The 21898-nt window shown below is 34.7% G+C and overlaps 1 protein-coding gene and 1 long non-coding RNA gene across 3 annotated transcripts; both read right to left on the reverse strand.

Annotated features, from left to right (window-relative positions):
• Positions 1-1726: 1726 nt before the first annotated feature.
• Positions 1727-4474, reverse strand: LOC130459368 (uncharacterized). Its single transcript, XR_008918734.1, has 4 exons — positions 3985-4474; positions 3658-3892; positions 2978-3041; positions 1727-1993 (listed from the first exon to the last, which is right to left on the reverse strand). It is a non-coding gene; the product is annotated as an uncharacterized lncRNA (long non-coding RNA).
• A 2504-nt stretch (positions 4475-6978) lies between these two features.
• LOC130459768 (uncharacterized) lies at positions 6979-9626 on the reverse strand. 2 transcript variants are annotated; one of them, XM_056827312.1, is made up of 4 exons: positions 9285-9626; positions 8490-8584; positions 7988-8058; positions 6979-7241 (listed from the first exon to the last, which is right to left on the reverse strand). In XM_056827312.1, the coding sequence occupies exons 1-4, from the start codon at positions 9349-9351 to the stop codon at positions 7097-7099; spliced, it is 378 nt and encodes a 125-aa protein (XP_056683290.1). In that variant the 5' UTR covers positions 9352-9626; the 3' UTR covers positions 6979-7096. The 2 variants fall into 2 exon arrangements, 1 of the variants encoding a protein (XP_056683290.1); XR_008919370.1 differs by lacking the exon at positions 8490-8584 and having other exon boundaries at positions 9285-9619.
• Between the last annotated feature and the right edge of the window lie 12272 nt (positions 9627-21898).

Genomic DNA, 21898 nt, shown 5'->3' on the forward strand with positions numbered 1-21898 from the left:
TAGAATAAAGAACAATTCCTTGAAAACTTTAACTTTTATTGCTAACTCCATAAATATTTATTACATCCTTCAAAATAATAAAGAACATTTCAAACTTCAATAAACTTTAACTTTAAACTATTGTAGCTTCGCTACTTATTCTCTAAAACATAAAAGAGTTAAATTAACTATTTATGACTTCAAAATATTTGTGGCCTCTTGCCTATCCATTGCTCCTGAAACTTGCGAAGTGAAATTTAGATCTCAAGATTATCGAACTCTTCTTCAGGGTCTTCATCGGGGTCTTCCTCAGGGTTTGCATCTTCACCCATGTCTTCATCTTGATTAGGCTCACTTGCCATCTCCTGTTCACTTTCGAGCTCTGCATCCGAATCACTAGAGATCTCAATGGTTGGCTCATGAGCCGCTGGGTTAGGATACTCTGCCTCAACACCTACATTCTCATTCTCCACAGCTACATCATTTTCCTCTAGGTCATTATTTACACTAATTCCCATAGGTTCTTCTGTAACTGAATCCCCAACATGACTCCCTACGATTTTACCGTCTCTAAACCCACTTTCTGCCGCTTCAATAATGGTGGTCAGAATTTCTGAATCATATTTCCATCTACCATCCCAAGTTCCATACTTAGTCAAGTTTGGAGTCCCATTATCAGAATGCATGTCTTTAAACTTTTCCTTGAGTTCTAGGTATGGAAATTTGTTAGGTAAGCAATTAATGATTGTGGCTGCTATGATATCCTTTCTCATTAAGATAGGTTGCCCTTGAACTTTAGCATAATATTCACATCCAAACACAATTTTCTTCACGTAAATATCAGGGGTTTCTATATCAAGTTTCTCGAAGGATCCTATGTTAGTATACTTGGAAAGAAACATTTTATTCCTGAAATAAACAATTCAAAGTCTCACTAACGATTTTCCAGCCAAAACATAAACAAGGTTCAATAATCAATAAGTTTGGTGGAATCAAACAATTCTTTATGCACATGTAAATGTAACACTTAAACAATTAGCACATGCACATACATAACAATCAATTTCTTATCATTGACTAGCTACTAATGCACATATAATTCTATCTTATATGCCCTTCTTATACTACCCATCTCTCATAAACTAAAGCATTAGAATCATTTATATAACGAAATAAAAGAACGAAGTTATAATAAAATTATAACATAGAATAATAACATAAATAAAATATAAAATAAATAAAGTAAAATAAATTAAGGAAATGCGTAGCGAATAAATTCGAAAATAAAATTATTAATTCGAAAAAGATTTATATTTCCTAAATAACGAATTCTAACTCTTGATACAACTTTTAAAAAAAAAGTTTTGAACTTTTAAAAAAAAAAATTGTACTCATTTTTGAATAATAAATAATAAGAAAAGAATAAAAATTTCGAAAGTCACTTTAATTTGAATAAATAATTTGATTTCGAACTTAAATAAGAAATATTATATACTTTCAAACAAGATAAAAGGAAATCGGCCCCCCAAAAAAAAGTACCAATTTTTGAACACTATAAGTCTATAATACGTAGAATCTCGATTTTTAAGAAATTTATTTTAAATAACTAGATAGTTAGGCGCCTAAAAATTTATTAAAGTAAAACCTTAGCTTCTAGATACCACTTTGTAACACCCCGACAATTCTCTCTTTTCTAAAATAATCTTTTAATATAAAACGTAGAGAATTATCAAGGCATTATCGCCCGTGTGAAAACGTAACGGCTTATTCAGAATTTTGCAGCGGAAAACATAAAACTAACTTTAGGTTTATAAATAATCGATTACAGATTTAGTCCCCAAAAATCAACCAACGAAAATAAGGAAATATAAATAGTACGACAAGTTTAAAGTCCCAATTAACAAACCCAAGTTAACTTAGCAAATCAAAACTAAATACAAGCTCTCTATTCCCGATCCCAATGATGCAACATCTTCAAACCTGCAGATGGACAATGCTTATTGATCCTTAGAGACTGCTCACCAAAGATTGGGTCATCACAGGATCAATAAGGCATAGCCATGATCAACATGCACAAGCAAAAGCACGTAATCAGCAAAGCTGAGTACTACATACTAAATCAATAATAATCCTAACATGATACTATTAAACGATCAATCCTAACATGACACTAATGAACATAAATAAGGGCAGACAAATCATGATAATCTGAAGACCATACTTAACTAGACTAGGCTAGACTGGACTAGACTTTTATAACAATAATATTATTTTAATTGAAATAGGCAATGGACCGAGTTTTCTAGCTAGACGAGGTACGGGCGCGACTCCGTAACCTCAGTGACCTGCGATATCGAGGAACGTTTGACTGAAAATAGGACGCGGTGATCAATCCGGCCCGAATGAAAGGCCATGGGCTACCACCATGAACCCCAACTCCTGTTTGTCCGTCACTTTAGACGTGCACAGTCTAAAGCTATTGCTACTCAGTTTCACTTTACATGATTTACAAATTAACACCCTGTTATGACTCGACAATCACATAAGGCATGCAACTCACATTTATTTATAACTGTTTTTATCTTGGAATTGAGTAAGTGATCACAAGGCATCAAACAGGATTCATTCCAATTAACTCCAATCTTTTCTTTAATACTGATCAACCCCTGAATATGGGTATAAGGTTTCAACTTACTAAATGAGGTCCTCCGCCCTCATAAAGTAGTGAAAAGCTAAAAAGGGAACAACAATTAACTGATCTGAATTATATACTAAATACTCTAGTGTTCCCAATCAAACATGTTTGCATCAATCTTCCATACTAACATGTTATAATCCTCAAAATGCAATAAAGGTTTAATATGTTCATCCAACAGTATCAAACATGCAATTTCAACCTGACTAAGTTCATCAACAACATTAACATAACCAAGTTCATCAATAATACACATGGTTTCAACAATTAGCACACATTCCAAGCACGCAGGTATGTACGTACCTTGTGTAAACAAACTGCAAGACCACTTTAATAATTCAAAAGTCGCCTACAGAGAATTCTCCGCCTAAAACAACCAACAAGGATTCCCAATCAACTTCTAATCGCTCACAGCTATAATAACACATTCTAACTACATCCTAAACATATTTAGAACTTTTCTCCAATAACAAAACTTGAATATTTGATTTCCTAGCATAACAATTATTGAATTAGTGATTGAAATTCGTTGAAAACTCTTTGCAAACTCCATACTTTAAATTTTCAGCAATATAACTAATTTCAAACTACTCCCAAAACTTTGAAATCATAAAAACAATAACTTTAATAATTTATAATCATCCTACCATGCTTTAATAATTAAAACTCCTATTTTAATCAAATTATATAATCTGAAAATTACCAACTTAATTATATAAAACATATAAAATCTGAAAATTATAATTAAACCATAAAAATATAAATCTAATCCAAGAAAACATGAATTAAATTAATAAACATAATTAAAACTCTAACTTAAACATAATTAACAAAAATCTGAAAATTAATTAGTTTGTAATATCAACATATAATCTGAATTCTAAATTAAATTATCAAAACTAATAATTTAAATTATGAAAACCTTAATTAAATCATTAGAACATAAATATTACATTAATGAAATAAAAGGGTAAGGAATTAACCAAAAGAGAGAGGGAAGGGAGAGTGGTTGGCCGGAGGTGGTGCTGTGGCGCGGCGGCACGGCAACGACAATGTTATGGCGGCGGCCGGCTGGCTTGCGCAAGAAACAAGCAGGGGAGGAGATGGTTTCTACGCGAAGGAGGAGAGAGATCGAAGAGGGTGTCGGCTGGGCAGGGCTGCGACGAAGATGCAGGTGGTGGTTGGCCTGGGGGTCGCGGCTGCGCACGCGGCGGCTGGCTGGTGGTTCAAGAAAACAGAACCTGCGATTAAGGGGAGGATAAAACTAAAGAAAGAGAAAACAAAATAGAAGAGGAAGGAGGAGAGAGTACCGGCAAAGGGGAGAGGAGCACGTCGACGGTGGTGAAGCAACGGCGGTCCGACGGCTTGGCAGAAGCGGCGGACGTGAAGGGAGGAGAGAGAACGGCTGAGAGGGATGAGTGTTTGGTGTTGTACGTGAGGTTGAAGGAGGGAGAGGGTTTTTTTTTTTTTTCTTTTTTTTTTTTTTGTTGTTTCCTTTGGTCTCACGTGAATTAGAAAAGGGAAGGGAGTATTGGTTTGGGTTTTATTGGTTTGGGCTTTCCCCAATTGGGCTAGGAGTAGGATTTAGCTTTTATGATTCGAGTCCAAAACTGAATAGGATCGTTTTCTAAATTCAATCAATTTTCGTAATTCAAATTCTTTTCAACTTAAAATTCTAAAATCATTTTCGATTTCGTAAATCGTTGAAAATATTAAAATGTAATAAATAAATGCACGTTAATTATATATTTATTTCCAAAATTCATAAATTCTTATTTAAATATATTAAATATACGTTAAAATATATAAATGAAATGTATAGAATTACGGGGGATTACACTAATGGAGCAGATTATTTCTCAGGAATCAGTCGAGTAACTCTCAGACCGAGGGGCTCGTAATATATTATTTTTCTTACTTTTCCGGAAAAATTATTACAGAGTAGTAAAGTATTTATATAACCAATATTCTAGATTTCTAGTCATTGTTACTGAAAATTCTTGTTGGTTTTTGCCAATTTCACTTCATTTTTAAACAAGATATTTATATTGCATTATTATTATTATTATTATTATTATTATTATTATCATTATTATTATTATTATTATTATTAGTATTACAAAACATTTACACAAAGTTGGATGGGAGTCTAGCAACTAACTGAGCTCTGACACCCTTATTCAAGGCAAAGCACAACTTATGAAAAAGAAAAGATCGAATGTTAGCCTTGATCTCGTTGCTCTGAGCAGTCCATGTGACCCTAGACAAACACTCAAGGGCATCACTCCCCCGTTCACCAAAAGTTGAGAAGGCAAAGCAATAAAATTGTACTCATTATCTGTGCATTTCGCTTCATACTTCTTCTTCTTCCTGGCAACAGCATTAGAGACAGCAGCTCCAGGAACAAAAGCATCAACACCTGCCCCTGTGAAGGGAGAGACACTTGTGACATCCAAGTATACATTTTCCCTTTGTCTCAAGAATAGACAAGAAGGTACGCAGGTCGGAGATCTTTCACTTCCTCTGCCAGAAATCTTAAAGGCACCTCCTTTTGCACAACAACACCAGCCCGAGTACAAATATCACCCAACACATCACGGACTAAGTTATTGCGAAAACTTAAAGCCAATATCATTTCCACAATGCACAGCGTGATCCCAAAACAATCTATGACTTTAGATGAGCAACAGGACAAGTAAAGTCAGCAGGATACATAGGAATCGCAACGCGATAACACATAACACACCTAAATTGTTGTGGGTGCATCGTCTTCCCTAACCCCGCTATTGGAAGTGTCCTCAAGAAGTTCAAAGAATGTGTCGCACGATTGCTAATGAGTATAGCCTTTTCTCCAGCACTTGGGTTGTACTAGCTCACCATCTTGTAATGCCCCGACCTCTAATTCATGGAATTAAGCAACGGAATTTACCTAATTTGGTCGGGACATTACCGTCGTAACTCCTCTTGCGAATTACAAGGTAACATCATACTATAAGCTATTAAATCTCACAATCAACATAATAATCCTTTTTATTTCCAAAATAAAAGTACATAACTTACTAAAAGTCTTTAGTTAAACTATTACAACTTTAAACATTAACTAGGTGAACATTATTAAAGTGAAAACCTCGCCACTGTCCCCAGCAGTACCTAAAACAGAAAACAAAACGGTGAGCCGAAGACTCAGCAACGAACTATTCTAGCAACGTAAATTAATTTCAACTCATTTTAGTTGATAAAACAGGGAGAATAGAATAATGTAAAACATTTAATAAAACATCATATTAATTCACTCATAAACATTTTATTAACATACTAGTTGTTGGCAAGTATGAACTGGTGGAAGAATTTTCCAAGAAGGGATTGGGCCCGTAGGAGCCTGGGCTCATAATCGAACTGGTAACATTGGGCCTTGGCCCGAGCCTGGGCTCATAAACCATGGGAGCATGGGCTCATAATCCATGGGTGGACAGGTGTCCATAGGTACATGCATGACCGAGAAATAGAAACATGATAGTATATATACTGCTAAACAGACTAGGTCTTTCACTTTCATTTATCATGTTGTATTTAATTTTACTAAGCCTTGGCTTTTGTACTTCACTTGAAGTAACATAACTCATTTAGATCCTGGGATCAATAAACATCATTTCTTTCATGGTTTCTCATAAACATCATTTTATAGGAAAACTCGATCAAATCATATTATAAGGAATAATTCAATCAAATCATAATTCATTCCTCTATCCATAAAACATGTAAATAAAACATTTAGTTCATAAATTCAATCTTATCGCCATAATTCACTACTACAAAACGCGTCATTTTTCGACGCTTTTTTTGCCAATTATCGACGCCAATTGACGTCGAGAAAATTTTTCTCGACGCTCCCTTCCAGCGTCGAGAATTTGGCCGTAGAGAAATTCTCGACGCTGCGTCGACTTTCGCGACGGTTTTCCGTGTACTCATATAGGTTTTGACGCTTTTCAGCGTCGAGAATATCGACGGTGTTTATTGTAGTGATAATTTTTCTCGACGCCATATAGCGTAAGGATTATTTTTGCGGGTGATCTATTACATATTGCGGGAAATATCTTTTGACACACAAAAGCGTCGAGAATTGTTCCTTTTTTTTTTCTTCGCACGAACCAAAATCAACCTGCATGAAACCTAATATATAGGCTAAAATCAAACACAATTATAGCACGAACATCTTCAACCTGAAAAGACACAAAAATATCGATAGATGATAACTAATTAACGATACTAATTATATATTAATTAATAAGTATAATAGTACGCGCGTACTCGCTCCAAAACATATCGAATTTAAGTTAACACATTATATATCCAATCTATATACTTAATTATAGCAAGCTAGTATCTCCAAAACATCACGTTTACTTTTAAAATTCCAACATACTATTCTAAAATGGCATCTTCAAAACAAAGGCCACTCAAATTAAAGCCTACAACTTCAAGAATATGAGCTTCATAGTTTGAGGAGTTATGCATCATCCCTTGAATCTTTTCTTCCACCATCATCATCTTCAAATGCATCCTTGACCTTAAAAAAAACGGTAAGTATATTAATAGTTTCTCCCACGGTGTAGAAATAAACTAAGAGTAGTCTATGGTAAAAACAATAAAACACACTGGTGACTGGAACAAACAACTTAAAACCTATACCATCGAGAAATACGGTTTTGTTGTAATGGTAGTCAAAACATAACACAGGGTTGCAAATTAGTTAACCAATGCATCGAAAATGAGTGCAAGCCCTTTTTTTTTCCCTTAACATTCATGTAGTACGCGAACTTTGTGATTCAAAAATCAGTATTGCATGCCATCTAAGCAAGGGGGGTGAGTTTCACATCAACTACCTAAGGACATATGAGAGAAAATTATATCGTACCTGTGATATACTCACATACTTGTGATATTAGGAAAATATATCGTACCTCAAATCAAAGTCTATTTTATGATTGAAAGAGTGAATGCAGAAGATAAAGACACAACATGTCAGCAGCCTTTGGAGCCTCCAGCTTCAGTTTCAGATTAAATTATTAAACTAAACACTATTGTGACTAGATTTTCTTGAAGTCGTAGCACTATACAATACATGTGGCACTGTCAAAAGAAACCATATATTAAGAACACCCTAGAAGAAACATACATTAACAACAGAAAATATTATATATAGAGAACATAAGGCATAAAGATCCAAAATTTAACAAAACATATATAGTTTTACATTCATGATATTTATCAGTCTTTTTTTTTATTACAAAGGAACTCAACTCAATAACTTACCAAATCCATTTACACAAATATACGGTACCATCAATTGAATTGAACAGCTCTCCTAATATCCCTGTATTAAACTGCATGAAATTGCGAGGAAAGCTCAGTATAACTCTCACAAATCAGATAAATTATTTCTTAAGGTACTTTAAGGACCACATGTAATGAGTGCAACTGCATTCTAGCAAACAGCGTATATGAAAAACAAAAAGGGTATAAACTTAACGTAAAGAAGCTAAGATATATACAGAATAATTCCATTAATTAGCTTTGCAACTCTTGGGATACTATCAAAGTAATGTAGTTTTTCCTGTACCATTTACGCACAAGATTCAACGAAACCAATTATTAGTTTTTTTAGAGGAAAACAGATCTTATTAACATAACCAGACGACTTTTTAAGCAATCCAAACTTCCGAAACATTAGTCAGGGGATAAGAAAAACGGAATACTGTATTTAACTTAACAATGAGTATTCTAATTCCCCTCTTAGCCTGCCCAAGTAACCAACCTCGCGCATCTCCGTAAGAATCATGTAAGGAATGCATTGGTGTACGAGTATTGTGCATTGGAGTCCCATTGTCCATACCACATCGATATGTATCCCTAAGATGAAAACAGGATAAGAAACATAGCATATCTAAAAACCAATAACCTGAAACTAACAGATCACATCAAACGCCCAAAACCAGCATAGTTAGAGAACCAACGGAAACAAAGTAGTAGCTCAGAAAGCTCAAAATCAGCAATAATTTTGCTCCACCAAACAATTAGCATCACTGAGTAATTCTAAAATTATAAAAATATCAATTAGCACCACGATTAAAGTAACCATGTCACACTGTATCCCCATATCTACTCTAACTACTAAATGACAGGAAAAAGAAATCTTTGGATAAATAAAATACATAAACAAGCAACACTTCAGCTAAATATACAACATAATTACACTTTGAAATTAGTCAAAAAGAAAAGGTTTCTGCATATTTTCTGGATTCCACAATGTATAAGCGTTAATAATCGATGAAATGTGGTCGATTTACCATCAATTCCCTTTAACCTTCACTTTACCAGAATTCATATGTAAACCCTAAACACGTAAATCCGAAATTAATAACAAAATCAACGAAAAAAAAGGGTTGACGGATTAATCAAATTGCCTAGATCATACTTAGGTTATCAAAATAGCTATGAAGAAAACGAGTCCAATCTAATACTAATAGCATCAACTGATTAATTTGGTCTTAGATATAAAGTTACTGATTAATTGAGAATAAGTAAATAAAAGAAAGATGAGAAGACATACCAGAAGAAATCAATGAGAAGAAAAGCAGCGGTGGATCGAGAGTACTGGAATCGAGATCTACTCTCATGGGTCTAGAGATTTTGGGAGAAAAGATGAGTAGTGGGATGGCTAGGGTTGAGTTAGGAGAGGAGCGGTTTTTCCCCCAAAATTTTGATCGACGGCGATGAGTGAGAAGTTGAGAAGTGAACCAGGGTTATGGCGGAAAACGCGCTGCCCTCTTCCAAGATCACGTGGGCAACATGTGACATCTGACTATTTCCTCGACGCTCTTCCATGGCGAGAAATTACATCGACGCGGAGCGTCGTCGAGAAACAGCGCGGATCAACATTTCATTCTGACAATCTTCCACAGCGTCGAGGCTAAAACGTCGAGATATCACGCCTTTTGTTGTGATTTCATAATCACTTTTATAAGGGAATTGCGGGTACTAGCAATAGTTGTTACCTCAATTCCGCAATTTGCTAAGGCTTTTCCTTGGTTCATTCTTCCTGAGCTAAGTGCAATTTCTTTCAAAATATTAAATCACTAAATTAGTTATTAAAACGGTAAATATTATAAAATCAATATTTTATAATTAATAAATTTATAAATAATGGACTTACAAATAATGAATTTTAATAAAAATATAATTTCATAAATTAATAAAAATATTATTAATTGAAATTTTAATCAAAATATATATATTTCATAAATCAATATACACGAAATATTATTTAAATTACGTTTTTTTGTTAATTCAAGCTAGTAACTTATTTTAGTAAAATCAATAATTAAATATATTTTCCTACCTAAAAATAATAGTTAATGATTAGTAATCATTTATATAAACAAATATTGAAATACCTTATCAAACTTATTCATTTAGAAAAAACATGAAAGATAAGTTTATAAATCTGGAAATAGAAATAGGAAATAAGCTTACCAAAACCCAAATATTAGAATTGGCCCAGCGCTTTTGGTTTGGGTTTAATAGAGCAAGAATTCAAAAGTCAGGAATTGGTTTCCTGACTTCCTGAATGTCGTGCAAAGAAGAGGGGAAGCATCAGCAGGGCACAACGAGGAAGGGAGGGAAACAGGGTGGCTGAGCGGTGGCCGGTGACGGGGAAACGCCGACGGTGAGGGAGGCGCGGTTGGGCGGTGCTGGCCGCGTAGCTGCGGCGTGCGCGAAGGAAAAGGGAGAGAGGGAGGGGAGTGCGAGAGAGAAAGAGAGGAGGGAGGAAGGAGATGGTGGGGGGTCTGGGCGGCGCAACGACACAAGTTCGTGCCGAAAATCCTTTAGTGATGGTGATGGTGCTTGCGCGGCGGCGCATCAGTCAAAAGAAGGGAGAGGGAGGTGCGAACAGAGGAGGAAAGAGAGGAGGTTGAGGGGAGTGTTTATGGGCAGTGGTGGCGGCGGGTCGCCGGGAATTGAGGGGCGGAAATTGGTTCAAGAGGTGGTGTGGGTGGACGGGGATGGTGGTGTGTGGCGTTGTCGCGTTGGTGGTGCAACGGGGCAAAGAAAGAGAGAAAGACAGGGGACTGCGAGGGGGGGGGAAGAGAGCAAGGGAGGTACGGTGGTGGTTCTCGGTGGTCGAGGCGGTGCGGGGTGGTTGTGGTGAGGTTGGGCAGTGGTGGTAGTGGTGGTGGTTCGAACAAAGAAGGGAAACAAGGGGGGTGATTTTTGGTTAACTGATTTTTGGGTTGAGAAAATGGGAAGGAAAAATGGCTGATTAAAATAGCAAGTACATTGAAGAAGAAGGAGAAGTACTTGGGGTTTAAGCAAATGAATGTGGATTGATTTAAGGGAAGAAGGGAAGGAAGGAATTGCTTCCTTCTTTTTGTACGTGAAAAGCAAGGAAAGAGAAGGGAAATTTTGCTCCTTAGGGGCATTTTAGTAATTTCACATCGTTAGGTAAATATCAGAAATTTTGTTGTTGTTTTGTTAATTGACATAAATAGAAATGTTTACCTAAAATAATTCTTTACAAAATATCGTTAAAGAAAAATAACTTTTGATTATGAATTTATCGTTTACAATATATCGTAAAAACGTTTAAAATAACGAAATTTAATTATTCGTAATTATTTAAACCGAAATCAAGTTAATAAATATTTTTAATTTGAATTAAGTTTAAAATTTTGGGGTATTACACATCTTCTCCTCTACCATATCAAAGTACACTTTAGCCAACTTTTTTATAAACCGGGGGGGGGGGGGTGTGGGGGGGTAGGGGTGTGCACCGATCCAAGACCGGACCGGACCGGACCGGACCGGACCGGACCGGAACCGGTTAGACTGGCGGACCGAAATTGTCGAATTTCATGGACCGAGGACCGGACCGATAAATTTCGGTCCGGTCCGGTCCGGGTACGTTTTGACCGATTTGGACCGGTTTTTAAGTATTGTGATTTACCCCGTAAGATGTTAAATTCAACTTTTCACAATTTCTTTTATACAACTTATACGTTATTCCCAAACCTCACTTTATAAGATTGATATAAAGGACTTAAAATCCAATGGCCAATTATAAACATCCAAGCTCACTACTGTTGTTTTTACGCGTTGCTCTTCACCATAATTTTCTTCTTTTATCTTAAGCTTGAAAAGTAATGGAACAAAGATCTTACTATGAATAGCGTCAACAAACCTGTCATCTTCTTGCTCTTCAGATTTTAAAGCGTACAACTCTTTAGCAAGGCAACCCAATGTGTGTTGTTTTTTTAATAAAATATTATTTTATTAAGTATTTTTTAAAATAATTCGGGTTTCCGGTCCGGACCAGAATTTGCCGGGTTTTATCCGAACCGGACCGGAAACCCGGAATCAAGTATTTTTGAGGACCGCGGACCGGACCGGAATTTTTAGGTCCTCCGGTTCAGGTCTAATTCCGGTCTGGACCGGGCCTATGCACACCCCTAGGGGGGTTTAAAATACGGCGGAGATCAAGAGGATCGGAGTGGCACAAATCCCGAAAACTATTCATTGCTAAATCATATGTAGTACCCAAATCAAAGAAACCACAATGACGGAGTAATATGTTCTGGAGACCAAGGGACTGCAGACGTAAGGCAACAAACGCATATTCTGAAGGCTCTTGCGCGGCATAGACCCCGAAGCCACCAAACAAAAAAATCTGAGTGGCACAACGCCACTTTTAATCACCAAGTTAGATGGGAGTTTAGAAACAAGTTGTGCTTCCACCCCCTTTTAAATGCAAAAACTCAACCAATGAAAGATAAAATGCACCACTCTTAGCAAAACGGACAAGGATGGAGAATTATAAAGGCGTAAAAAATAATTTATAGACGTACCCTCGGATATAGAGTTATTAAATAAAAAGTAGAGTTATTCAGAGATGTCAAAACAAAAAGTCAACATAAAAACTCAAGAAGTGTAATTTAGTGTCAAATTCAAAAGTCAATATAAAAAGTTATGCATTAGTAAGATTAGGTACTTCTTTTTCGCAAATTCTTATTTAAAGGTGTGGTACAATAAATATTGTATATCAGAGTAGAAATTAAATAAAATGTTTAAAAGTTACCACGATATAATGTAAAGTAGGCTATTTTTAGTGATGAAATTTCCTTCAAAATCACTCACTAATAATGTTTAAATGTAACGATGTAAGTAATGTAACCTTTAATGTGTCAAAAACTTATAATATATAAGTTAATCATAACATACGGAGAGTATTAAAAGTTTCAAAAAACTGGTAAAAATTTACATCGATAATTCGATATACAATAAATTTATTGTACGTGCATGCAAGACTTTTTTATTTTTATGTTATTATTAATTATTAATAATATAAATTATTATATGTAATAATTATCCAAAATTTATAAAATCTAAGTACAAATCCGACCGATTTGTTAAAAAAAAAAATTGTGATTAACTCTTTAATAAACCTTTTTATACTCTGTAATGGAACTTTATCATGAACGAAAAATAACTCTTTGATACTCCCTACGAGTATTTCACTTAATGCATTGATGATTTATGTAAAGAAGTACTCCCTACGAGTATTTCACTTAATTCTTTGCTTAAAGCCTATTGAATTCTATAACGTGCAAAACCCGTAAGGTTTAGCACTTATGGTCTAGAACCTTGGCTCTGAATACCAAATTGTAACACCCCGACCTCTAATTCACTTATTAAGGAATACTTTGCAGCGGAATTAACCTAATTCGGTCGGTACATTACTGCTGTAACTCCCTTTTGGGAATTACCAGGCAACTATCAATCATAAGCTATTAAACTCCAAAATTAACATAATAATCCTTTTTAATTCTTTAAGAAAAGTACGTAACTTAATCAAAAATCTTTACTTAAACTTGTTACAACTTGACAATAACTTAGGTGAACATAACTATAGTGAAATCCTCGCCACTACTCGTTTCCATCGTTCCCAGCAGTACCTAAAACAGAAAACAAAACGGTGATCCGAAAACTCAGTAACGAGTTACCCTAGCATCGTAACATCATTTCATGTTCATTTTATTTAATAAACAGGGAGAATAGAATATAGTAAAACATTTAATAAATCATCATTTTGGAAACATTATTTCAGGAATATCATTTCAGGAACATTATTTCAGGAACATCATTTCGTTAATCTTTTTCCTTTTAATAATATTATTCTGGTCGTCAGGACTTTACAGGAAAACATGGTAGGACGTCTCCTACGAACAGGGGAAGCCAGTGCTTCATAACAGGGGGAGTCAGTGCTCCATAACAGGGGAAGCCAATGCTTCTTATCAGGGGGAACCTTGGTTCCGTATCAGGGGAAGCCAGTGCTTCTTATCAGGGGGAGCCTGGGCTCCATATCAGGGGAACTTGACCAGTTCTTACACTTTTATTTATCATGTTTACATTTCTTTTAGTTGAACATTAATCAGGAAAATCTCATTCATTCAGGGTTGTTCAATAAAATCATTAAATCTCATTATTTCATAAAATCATTTCTTTCAGGAATAATAATTCATTAAATCAATACTTTGCATAAAGCTGCATTATCGTAAAACAATTCAATCAAATCATACTTGTGATCCCGCAAATCATAAAACATCATTATAAAACATCAATCGTTCATAACATCATTCATAAATACATTTCGAAGGGATTGCGGGTACTAGCAATAGCCGTTACCTCAATTCCACGATTTTCTAAGCCTTTTCGTTGGTTCGTTCTTCCTGAGCTCCGAGCCCAAATTCTTTCAAAGTATCGAATTATTGAATTAGTATTAAAACGATAAATGCTTTTAAAACCAATCTTTATTAAATAATGAATTCACAGATAGTGAACTTTGAAATAATGAATTTAATAAAAAATATAATTTTTATAATTTATTGAAAATATTATTAAACGAAATTTCAATCAAAATTTCATAAATCGATTTACATGAATATAATTTAATTTCATAAATTAACGAAAATATTATTTAAATCAAACTTCATTCAAAATATAATCTGATATTATCATTTAAAATTTATATGATTAAAGTAAATAACAATTGATTTTCATGAAATATTAACATGGGTGTTTAAATAAGAGAGTAGAGCTTACTTTGGATATTGGGCCAAAGGAGATTAATGGGCTTGGTTGGAGAATAAAGGAAACAGAGTTCCAAATTTGGAACCTGTTTCCCGAAAAACTAGAGCACGGCAGGGGAAGCAGCAAGGAGGAAGGAGAGGGGAGGGGTGACTGGGGTCTGAGCGGCGCAAAGGCGCGGAACCGCGCCGGTAAGGCGACGGTGGTGGTGTGAGGGTTCGCGGCGGCAGAGCCACAATGAAGGGAGAAAGGGGTGGTCGAACGGAGGAGGGGAAAGCAGGGGAGGGGTATTTCTGGTCGAGCCCGGGGCGGCGCAGCAGCCTCTCGCCGGGGATTGTGAGGTGGAGGTAGGTTTAGAAGGTTATGTGGTGGCCGGAGTGTGGTGGTTGTGTGGCGTGGGTGGTGCGGTAGATGCGGAGGAGGAAGGCAGGGGAGGGGCAAGGGAGTTCACGACGGAGGAGGAGAGGGAGCAGGAGGTGTGGTGGTGATTGCGGTGGTCGAGTGAATTTAGGGTGGTGTTTGACTGTGGTTTCTGGTTGAGGCAGCTACTGCCGGTGGTAGTGGTGGTGGTTTATGGTGAAATTGAAATTCAATACGAAATTGTGTCCGATTTGTGTGAATAATTGGAGCAGATTTTTATAGTGTTCAGTAGAGTGAAGAAGAAGCTCAAATTCTTGGGGACCAAGGCATGAATCAAGACTGAATTGAGGGAAAGAGAGGAAGGAAGGTGTAACGCCCCGACCTCTAAATCACTTATTAAAGCATAATTAGCTGCGGAATTAACCTAATTCGGTCGGGACATTACCTGCCGTAACTCCCTCTTGGGAATTACAAGGCAACCATCATAATAATTACTATTAAACTCCAAAATTAACATAATAATCCTTTTTAATTTCTTAATAAAAGTACGTAACTTAATCAAAAATCTTTCCTTAAACTTGTTACAACTTGACAATAACTTAGGTGAACATAACTATAGTGAAATCCTCGCCACTACTCGTTTCCATCGTTCCCAGCAGTACCTAAAACAGAAAACAAAACGGTGAGCCGAATACTCAGTAACGAGTTACCATAGTATCGTAACATCATTTCAATTCATTTTATTTAATAAACAAGGAGAATAGAATATCGTAAAACGTTTAATAAATCATCATTTCAGAAGCATCATCATTTCAGAAACATAATTTTAGAAACGTCATTTCTGAAACATCAATTCAGGTACATCATTTCAGGAACATTATTTCAGGAACATCATTTCATTAATCTTTTTCCTTTTAACAGAATTATTCTGGTCGTCAGGACTTTACAGGAAAACATGGTAGGACGTCTCCTACGAACAGGGGAAGCCAGTGCTTCATAACAGGGGGAGCCAGTGCTCCATAACAGGGGAAGCCAGTGCTTCTTATCAGGGGGAACCTTGGTTCCATATCAGGGGAAACCAGTGCTTCTTATCAGGGGGAACCTTGGTTCCATATCAGGGGAAGCCAGTGCTTCTTATCAGGGGGAGCCTGGGCTCTATATTAGTGGAACTTGACCAGTTCTTACACTTTCATTTATCATGTTTACATTTCTTTTAATGGAACATTAATCAGGAAAATCTCATTCATTCAGGATAGTTCAATAAAATCATTAAATCTCGTTATTTCATAAAATCATTTCTTTCAGGAATAATAATTCATTAAATCAATACTTTGCATAAAGCTGCATTATCGTAAAACAATTCAATCAAATCATACTTGTAATCCCGCAAATCATAAAACATCATTATAAAACATCAATCATTCATGACATCATTCATAAATACATTTCGAAGGGATTGCGGGTACTAGCAATAACCGTTACCTCAATTCCACGATTTGCTAAGCCTTTTCGTTGGTTCGTTCTTCCTGAGCTCCGAGTTTGATTTCTTTCAAAGTATCAAATTATTGAATTAGTATTAAAACGATAAATACTTAAAAACCAATATTTTCTATATAATAATTTTAGTTTATAAATTCATAAATTGATTTTCATAAAATATTATTGAATTCCATATTAAGTCAAGCTAGCAACTCATTTTAATAAAATATATTCTTTTTTTTCTGAAAAAAAAACATATAATTATTGGTAGTTATTCGTATGAACCAAAGTTGAATTTATTATCTAATTATTCTTTCATGAAAATATGGATAATAAGATTTTGAATGAATCTGAAAATATAAGTGAGCCTTACCAAAACCCAAATAGTTTGATTTTGGGCCAGCCCTTCTTTTTGGTTTTGGGTTAACTGAAGTCAGTGTTGCAAAAATTGAAATTGGTCTCTTGACTTCCTAGAAGTCAACCAAAACAGAGAAGAGGAAGGCGAGCATCAGAGGGAGGGGAAAGGGAGGAAAGAAGGAGGCGGTGGCTCGGCTTGGGCGGCTCGGTGTCGGAGGCTGAAGGAGGGCGGCGCACCGGCGCGGAAGAAGCAGCGCGCCAGTACGGCGGCTCTGTTGGTTGAGCGTTGCTCGCGGAGGAAAGAGAAAGCAAGGAGGGGCGAGTGAGAGAAACGACTCAACGAGGGTGGTGTACGGTGGTCTAAAATTGATGGTGGTCGTTGTGGTGGTTTCCGGCTGGGAGAAAAGGCAGTGGTGGCTTAATGGTGGTGGTGGTGTTGGCGGTATTAATGGTGGTGGTGGCGACAGTCGGTGGTGGTTGTGGTGGTTTTTTTTTTTTAATTTTTATTTTTGAATTAATTTAAGAGGTAAATTTAGAAATCAAAAATCAAAATTGGAATTGGAATGTTTATTGTTTGTTGGTGGTTTGAGGGTTGAAATTCCAGTATAGTTGAACAGCTATTTATAGCATTGGCATTGAGCAAGTTACGTGATTGATGATCCAAATTCGAAGAATTTTAGATGACAAATGTAAGAAAATAGAGAAAAGTAGTGATGAGTAATGAAATCTAGTGACTTTAGGTGAGTGAATCAACAAGCCTAAAGTTTATAGATGTAATAGATGGCAAACTCCATGGCTGCCAAATGCTCATGTTTACACGGCAGAGAAGAGGAAAAGAGAGAAGGGTTGACTTGATTTTAATGGGTCAAAAGGGCATTTTGGTAAATCTACAATGTAGGACAAATTTTCAGAATTTTATTGCTATTTTTGGATGAAAATAGGATCACTAAAATTAATTTCCAGAATAATTCTTTTATAAAGTGTTAATAAAATAAATTTAGTTTTTGAATAAAATTAGTCGTTGATAAGAACGTTTTTGAAATTATTAAAATCTTTTACATATTACGAAATATAATTTAAAATTTAAAAGGTAGCTTAACCTCGTAAATATGAAATTAAATTATAAAATTTGAAAAATAATAAATCGTGTAACGATTAAAAAAATAAAACTTTGTTAATCAAAATAAAGTTCAAATTTTTGAATTTAAAACGAATTTAAGCTAAGTAAAAATAATTAAGGATAATTAATCAAGTTCTAAAAATTCGGGGTATTACAGAAGGAATTGCTTCCTTCTTCCTGGTACACGTGAAGAGCAAAGAAAGAGAAGAAGAAAAATGAAGTTTTGCTCTTTTAAGGCTTTTTTTTTTGTCATTTCACTTTAGTTAGGCAAAAATTCAGAAAATTGATTTCTATTTTTAAGAAATTAATTTGAATAGAAATGTTTAATTAAAACTAAGTTTTAAAATAATTCTTTATAAAAATATCGTTAACGAAAAATAAATTTAGTTTTCGAATATAATAGGAACGTTTCGAAATTATTAAAAAGCCAAAAATAATTAAAATTTAAAAAGGTCGTTAAGCTCATAAATATGAAATTAAATTATAAACTGAAAAATAAATCGTGTAGCAATATTAAAAATTCAAGCGAAATAAAACTTCGTTAATTAAAATAAAGTTCGAATTTAGGATTTAAAATGATTTTAAGCTAAATTAAAATAATTAAGCATAATTAATCGAGTTTTAAAAATTCGGGGTATTACAAAACCATTTATGTGATAATATAAAAGGAAATGTAAAGAACATTTTGGGACACCCAAAAAGGAAACGTAAAGAAAAAAAAGAGACGGAGGTAGTAGAACCATAGTAGAAGTTGGAACTAGCTTGTAGGACGACTTTATTGGAACTTATCTAAACTGCAGGTATCTATCAAACAAAAACTTATAATATAATCTCTTTTATATTATATTACTAGAATTAAGCCCGTGCGATGCACGGGTTAATAGTAAAAGAGGGAATGAATAATTTGTTACTTTTATTATGGGGTAAAATCGCGCATATTAGCTAGCGTTATCTCCGTATAGAGTATGGTAGTTGACTCCTAATAAATTTATCTCCTATTATATTTTCTATTTTGACTCCTACCAAAATTTATTTCTTACTCATGCGGCAATTAATCTCTTTTTGAGTTTTACTCAGTAGTTGTTCACTTGTTCATTATCGATTGTGTTTAATACATCGATATAATAAAATTGAAAGATTACACATAATAAACCTATTTTACTGAGTAGTTATTCACTTGTTCACGCTTATACCAACATAATTGGTCGATATTTAATACAATTAAGACTTCCTCTGCAAAGGTATATATACTTACACCATTCATATAGGAACTCGAGACCTCTTTCTTCCTCCCAATTTTGAGTTTTTGCAGCCAGAGCCTCCACCATCTCTATATGGAATCAAACATAATCAAAATCATACGAAATTGCTTGTTAAACCAGCCAGCAATTGATCAGTCGGTTAAAAGTTTAAAACAGATATTTACAAACACTACACACAGTTAACTGTTGAAAACCTTAAACTTGGAACTTTTGAACAGCTGCAGAATCGTATATCAACTACATCCCCAAATATCATGTTTATCAACCAGAAATTAAACTGGCTAACCTCATATCATATCTCAACTACTATGTACATCCCTAATTATTACGATGCTAACCAATGTTTAAGCTGGTTAATCTCATATCTGTTAGCCTATTCGGTTCATTTTATTTTTAGTACATTTATAAATATTGTTCTTAAAATATACGTATTAGTGATATAGCAAAATGATTTCATAGTCCCACCATTAAGATTGGGGACTCCTTTCAGCCTTCTAACCTTTATTCTGGTTCATTGTTGTGAATCATGCATTGAAAACAATGCTATCAATAGAAGGAGATTAGTTAAAAACTAAAACAGTGAATTTTTTTTGTTCTTTTTTATTCACAGAGGAAGCATGGCTTCAAAAGAAAACAAACCTTATTTGTGACATATAATAATGTTCCTGGATTCTCCCATCAAAAAAAATAAAATTGTTCCTGGATTCATGTTGTTTATTCATCTTAGAATACAACATAATGTAATACTTGGAAGCTTAGTAACTAAAGTTCGAGCTTTCTCTGCGCATTTGATCAAAATTCCCAACTGAAGCGTTCAAAAGCCACACATCAATTAGTTAATTCATGTCAATGTAAAACTTTTCCGATCCTCATCATACAAACATAAGCTAATTTACATCAACTCAAATAATACAACTACAATAGGGGAAGCAAGGTCGTAAACGTTAGGGGAAGGGGTGGGATTTGGGGTTGTTAGGTAGATTCAGGAGCGTAAATAAATCATTAACCTATGAAATTAGCTTATAATTATATAAAAATGTTACAGTATTTATCTTTTTTCACATATATTTTCAAATTTGTCTTAAATTTAATGTGGATATATTTTATCCGATAAATTTTTACAGAAATTTTCAACACATATCTGAAATTATTTTTATTTTATCATTTAATTTTGTGACATGGAAATCCTAAGTGGATGTTCTCGTTGCTCTTCAAAAAACTCCCTTTTATATATATATATTAGAATTATTATATAAGTGAAGAGTTGAGTTTATTTTAGTAAATTCACTTTTGGTGTCCCCCTTACATTACTAAAATACCCTCTACACTTATAGAATAGAGAATATAATGACAACTACCCAATAGAAAAAGCCCAAAAAAACATTTTAATTAATCTAACCCCTTAAAGAAATTTTTACCATTTTAATCCATCTGTTTATACATTCGACTCTATCTAACTTATAGTATGTTTCTTATATTCGCACGCATTGCATCGCATTTATATTATATTGTTTACATGTTATTTCAGATTTAAATGTAATAACACAAATATGTTTCTTATATGTACACGCATCGTGCATATAAGATTAGTCAGAACATACAAGGAGTATTAGAAGTTTCCAAAAACTGGTAAAACGTTAAATCGGTACAATAAATTTATTGTACATTCATGCAACTAGATTTTACGCCAAGTGAAAGCGTTAGTGGCTGGTTGTTTTACTGCTTGAAAAAAAACTATAAAAGCTAATGAGAAAACCAACCGAAAGTCATTTACCGAACATAAACATGGCCAGGGTAGGGATGTCAACGAGCCGAGCCGAGTATTTGGTTCTTCGAGGTAGGCTTGATAAGAAACTTTCAGCTCGAGCCGAGCTTAACCCGACTTTCATTTTTCCTGTTCGAGCTTAGCTCATTTAAGTTTTTCGTTGTTCTAACTAGGCTCGCGAGTAGCTTGTTTAAGTTCAAGCTCGAGTCGAGCCGGGCTATTAGAAAACGAACCTTAATAAACAAACAAGATCGAATTTAAACGATCAAATTAATAAACAAAATATTATTTTAAAAAATTATAAAACATAAAAACATAGACTTAAGGGTTTTGACCTTTAAGAATACTATTATATCCTTGATTGAAGAAAGACTGGTAAACATATATGGTTTTGGTAGTTTTCGTAGTATACTAGTATATAGTTGATTTCTTACCCTTAATTGTAGCATAATTATATAAATAATATCATTAATATATTGTTTGTTAATATTTTATTATAAATATTTTTTTTTAGAAACTTAATATAAACGAGCTTTTAAACGAGCTTGTAAACGAACATGAACGAGTTGTTCGCGAGCCTAAACGAGCTATTTTTTTGTTCAAGCTTGTTCATTTACTAATGAACGAGCTTTGACCGAGCTTGTTCACTAGTTGTTGAGACTAGCGAGCATGTCGGCTCATTGACATCCATACAGGGAAAGGGAGAATTAAGGGACAGAAGGAAAATTGGGAGCAGTTCC

This window comes from Spinacia oleracea, chromosome 4, assembly GCF_020520425.1.
Source record: "Spinacia oleracea cultivar Varoflay chromosome 4, BTI_SOV_V1, whole genome shotgun sequence".
In the NCBI taxonomy this organism is placed as follows: Eukaryota; Viridiplantae; Streptophyta; class Magnoliopsida; order Caryophyllales; family Amaranthaceae; genus Spinacia; species Spinacia oleracea.

Coding starts and splice junctions, on each gene's coding strand:
- LOC130459768 (XM_056827312.1), bottom strand. CDS start 9,351: ATGAGAGTAGATCTCGATTCCAGTACTCTCGATCCACCGCTGCTTTTC. Junction 8,059..8,489: donor TTCTTACGGAGATGCGCGAG/GTTGGTTACTTG, acceptor AATTTCATGCAG/TTTAATACAGGGATATTAGG. Junction 7,242..7,987: donor TATTTGTGTAAATGGATTTG/GTAAGTTATTGA, acceptor GTTTTTTTTAAG/GTCAAGGATGCATTTGAAGA.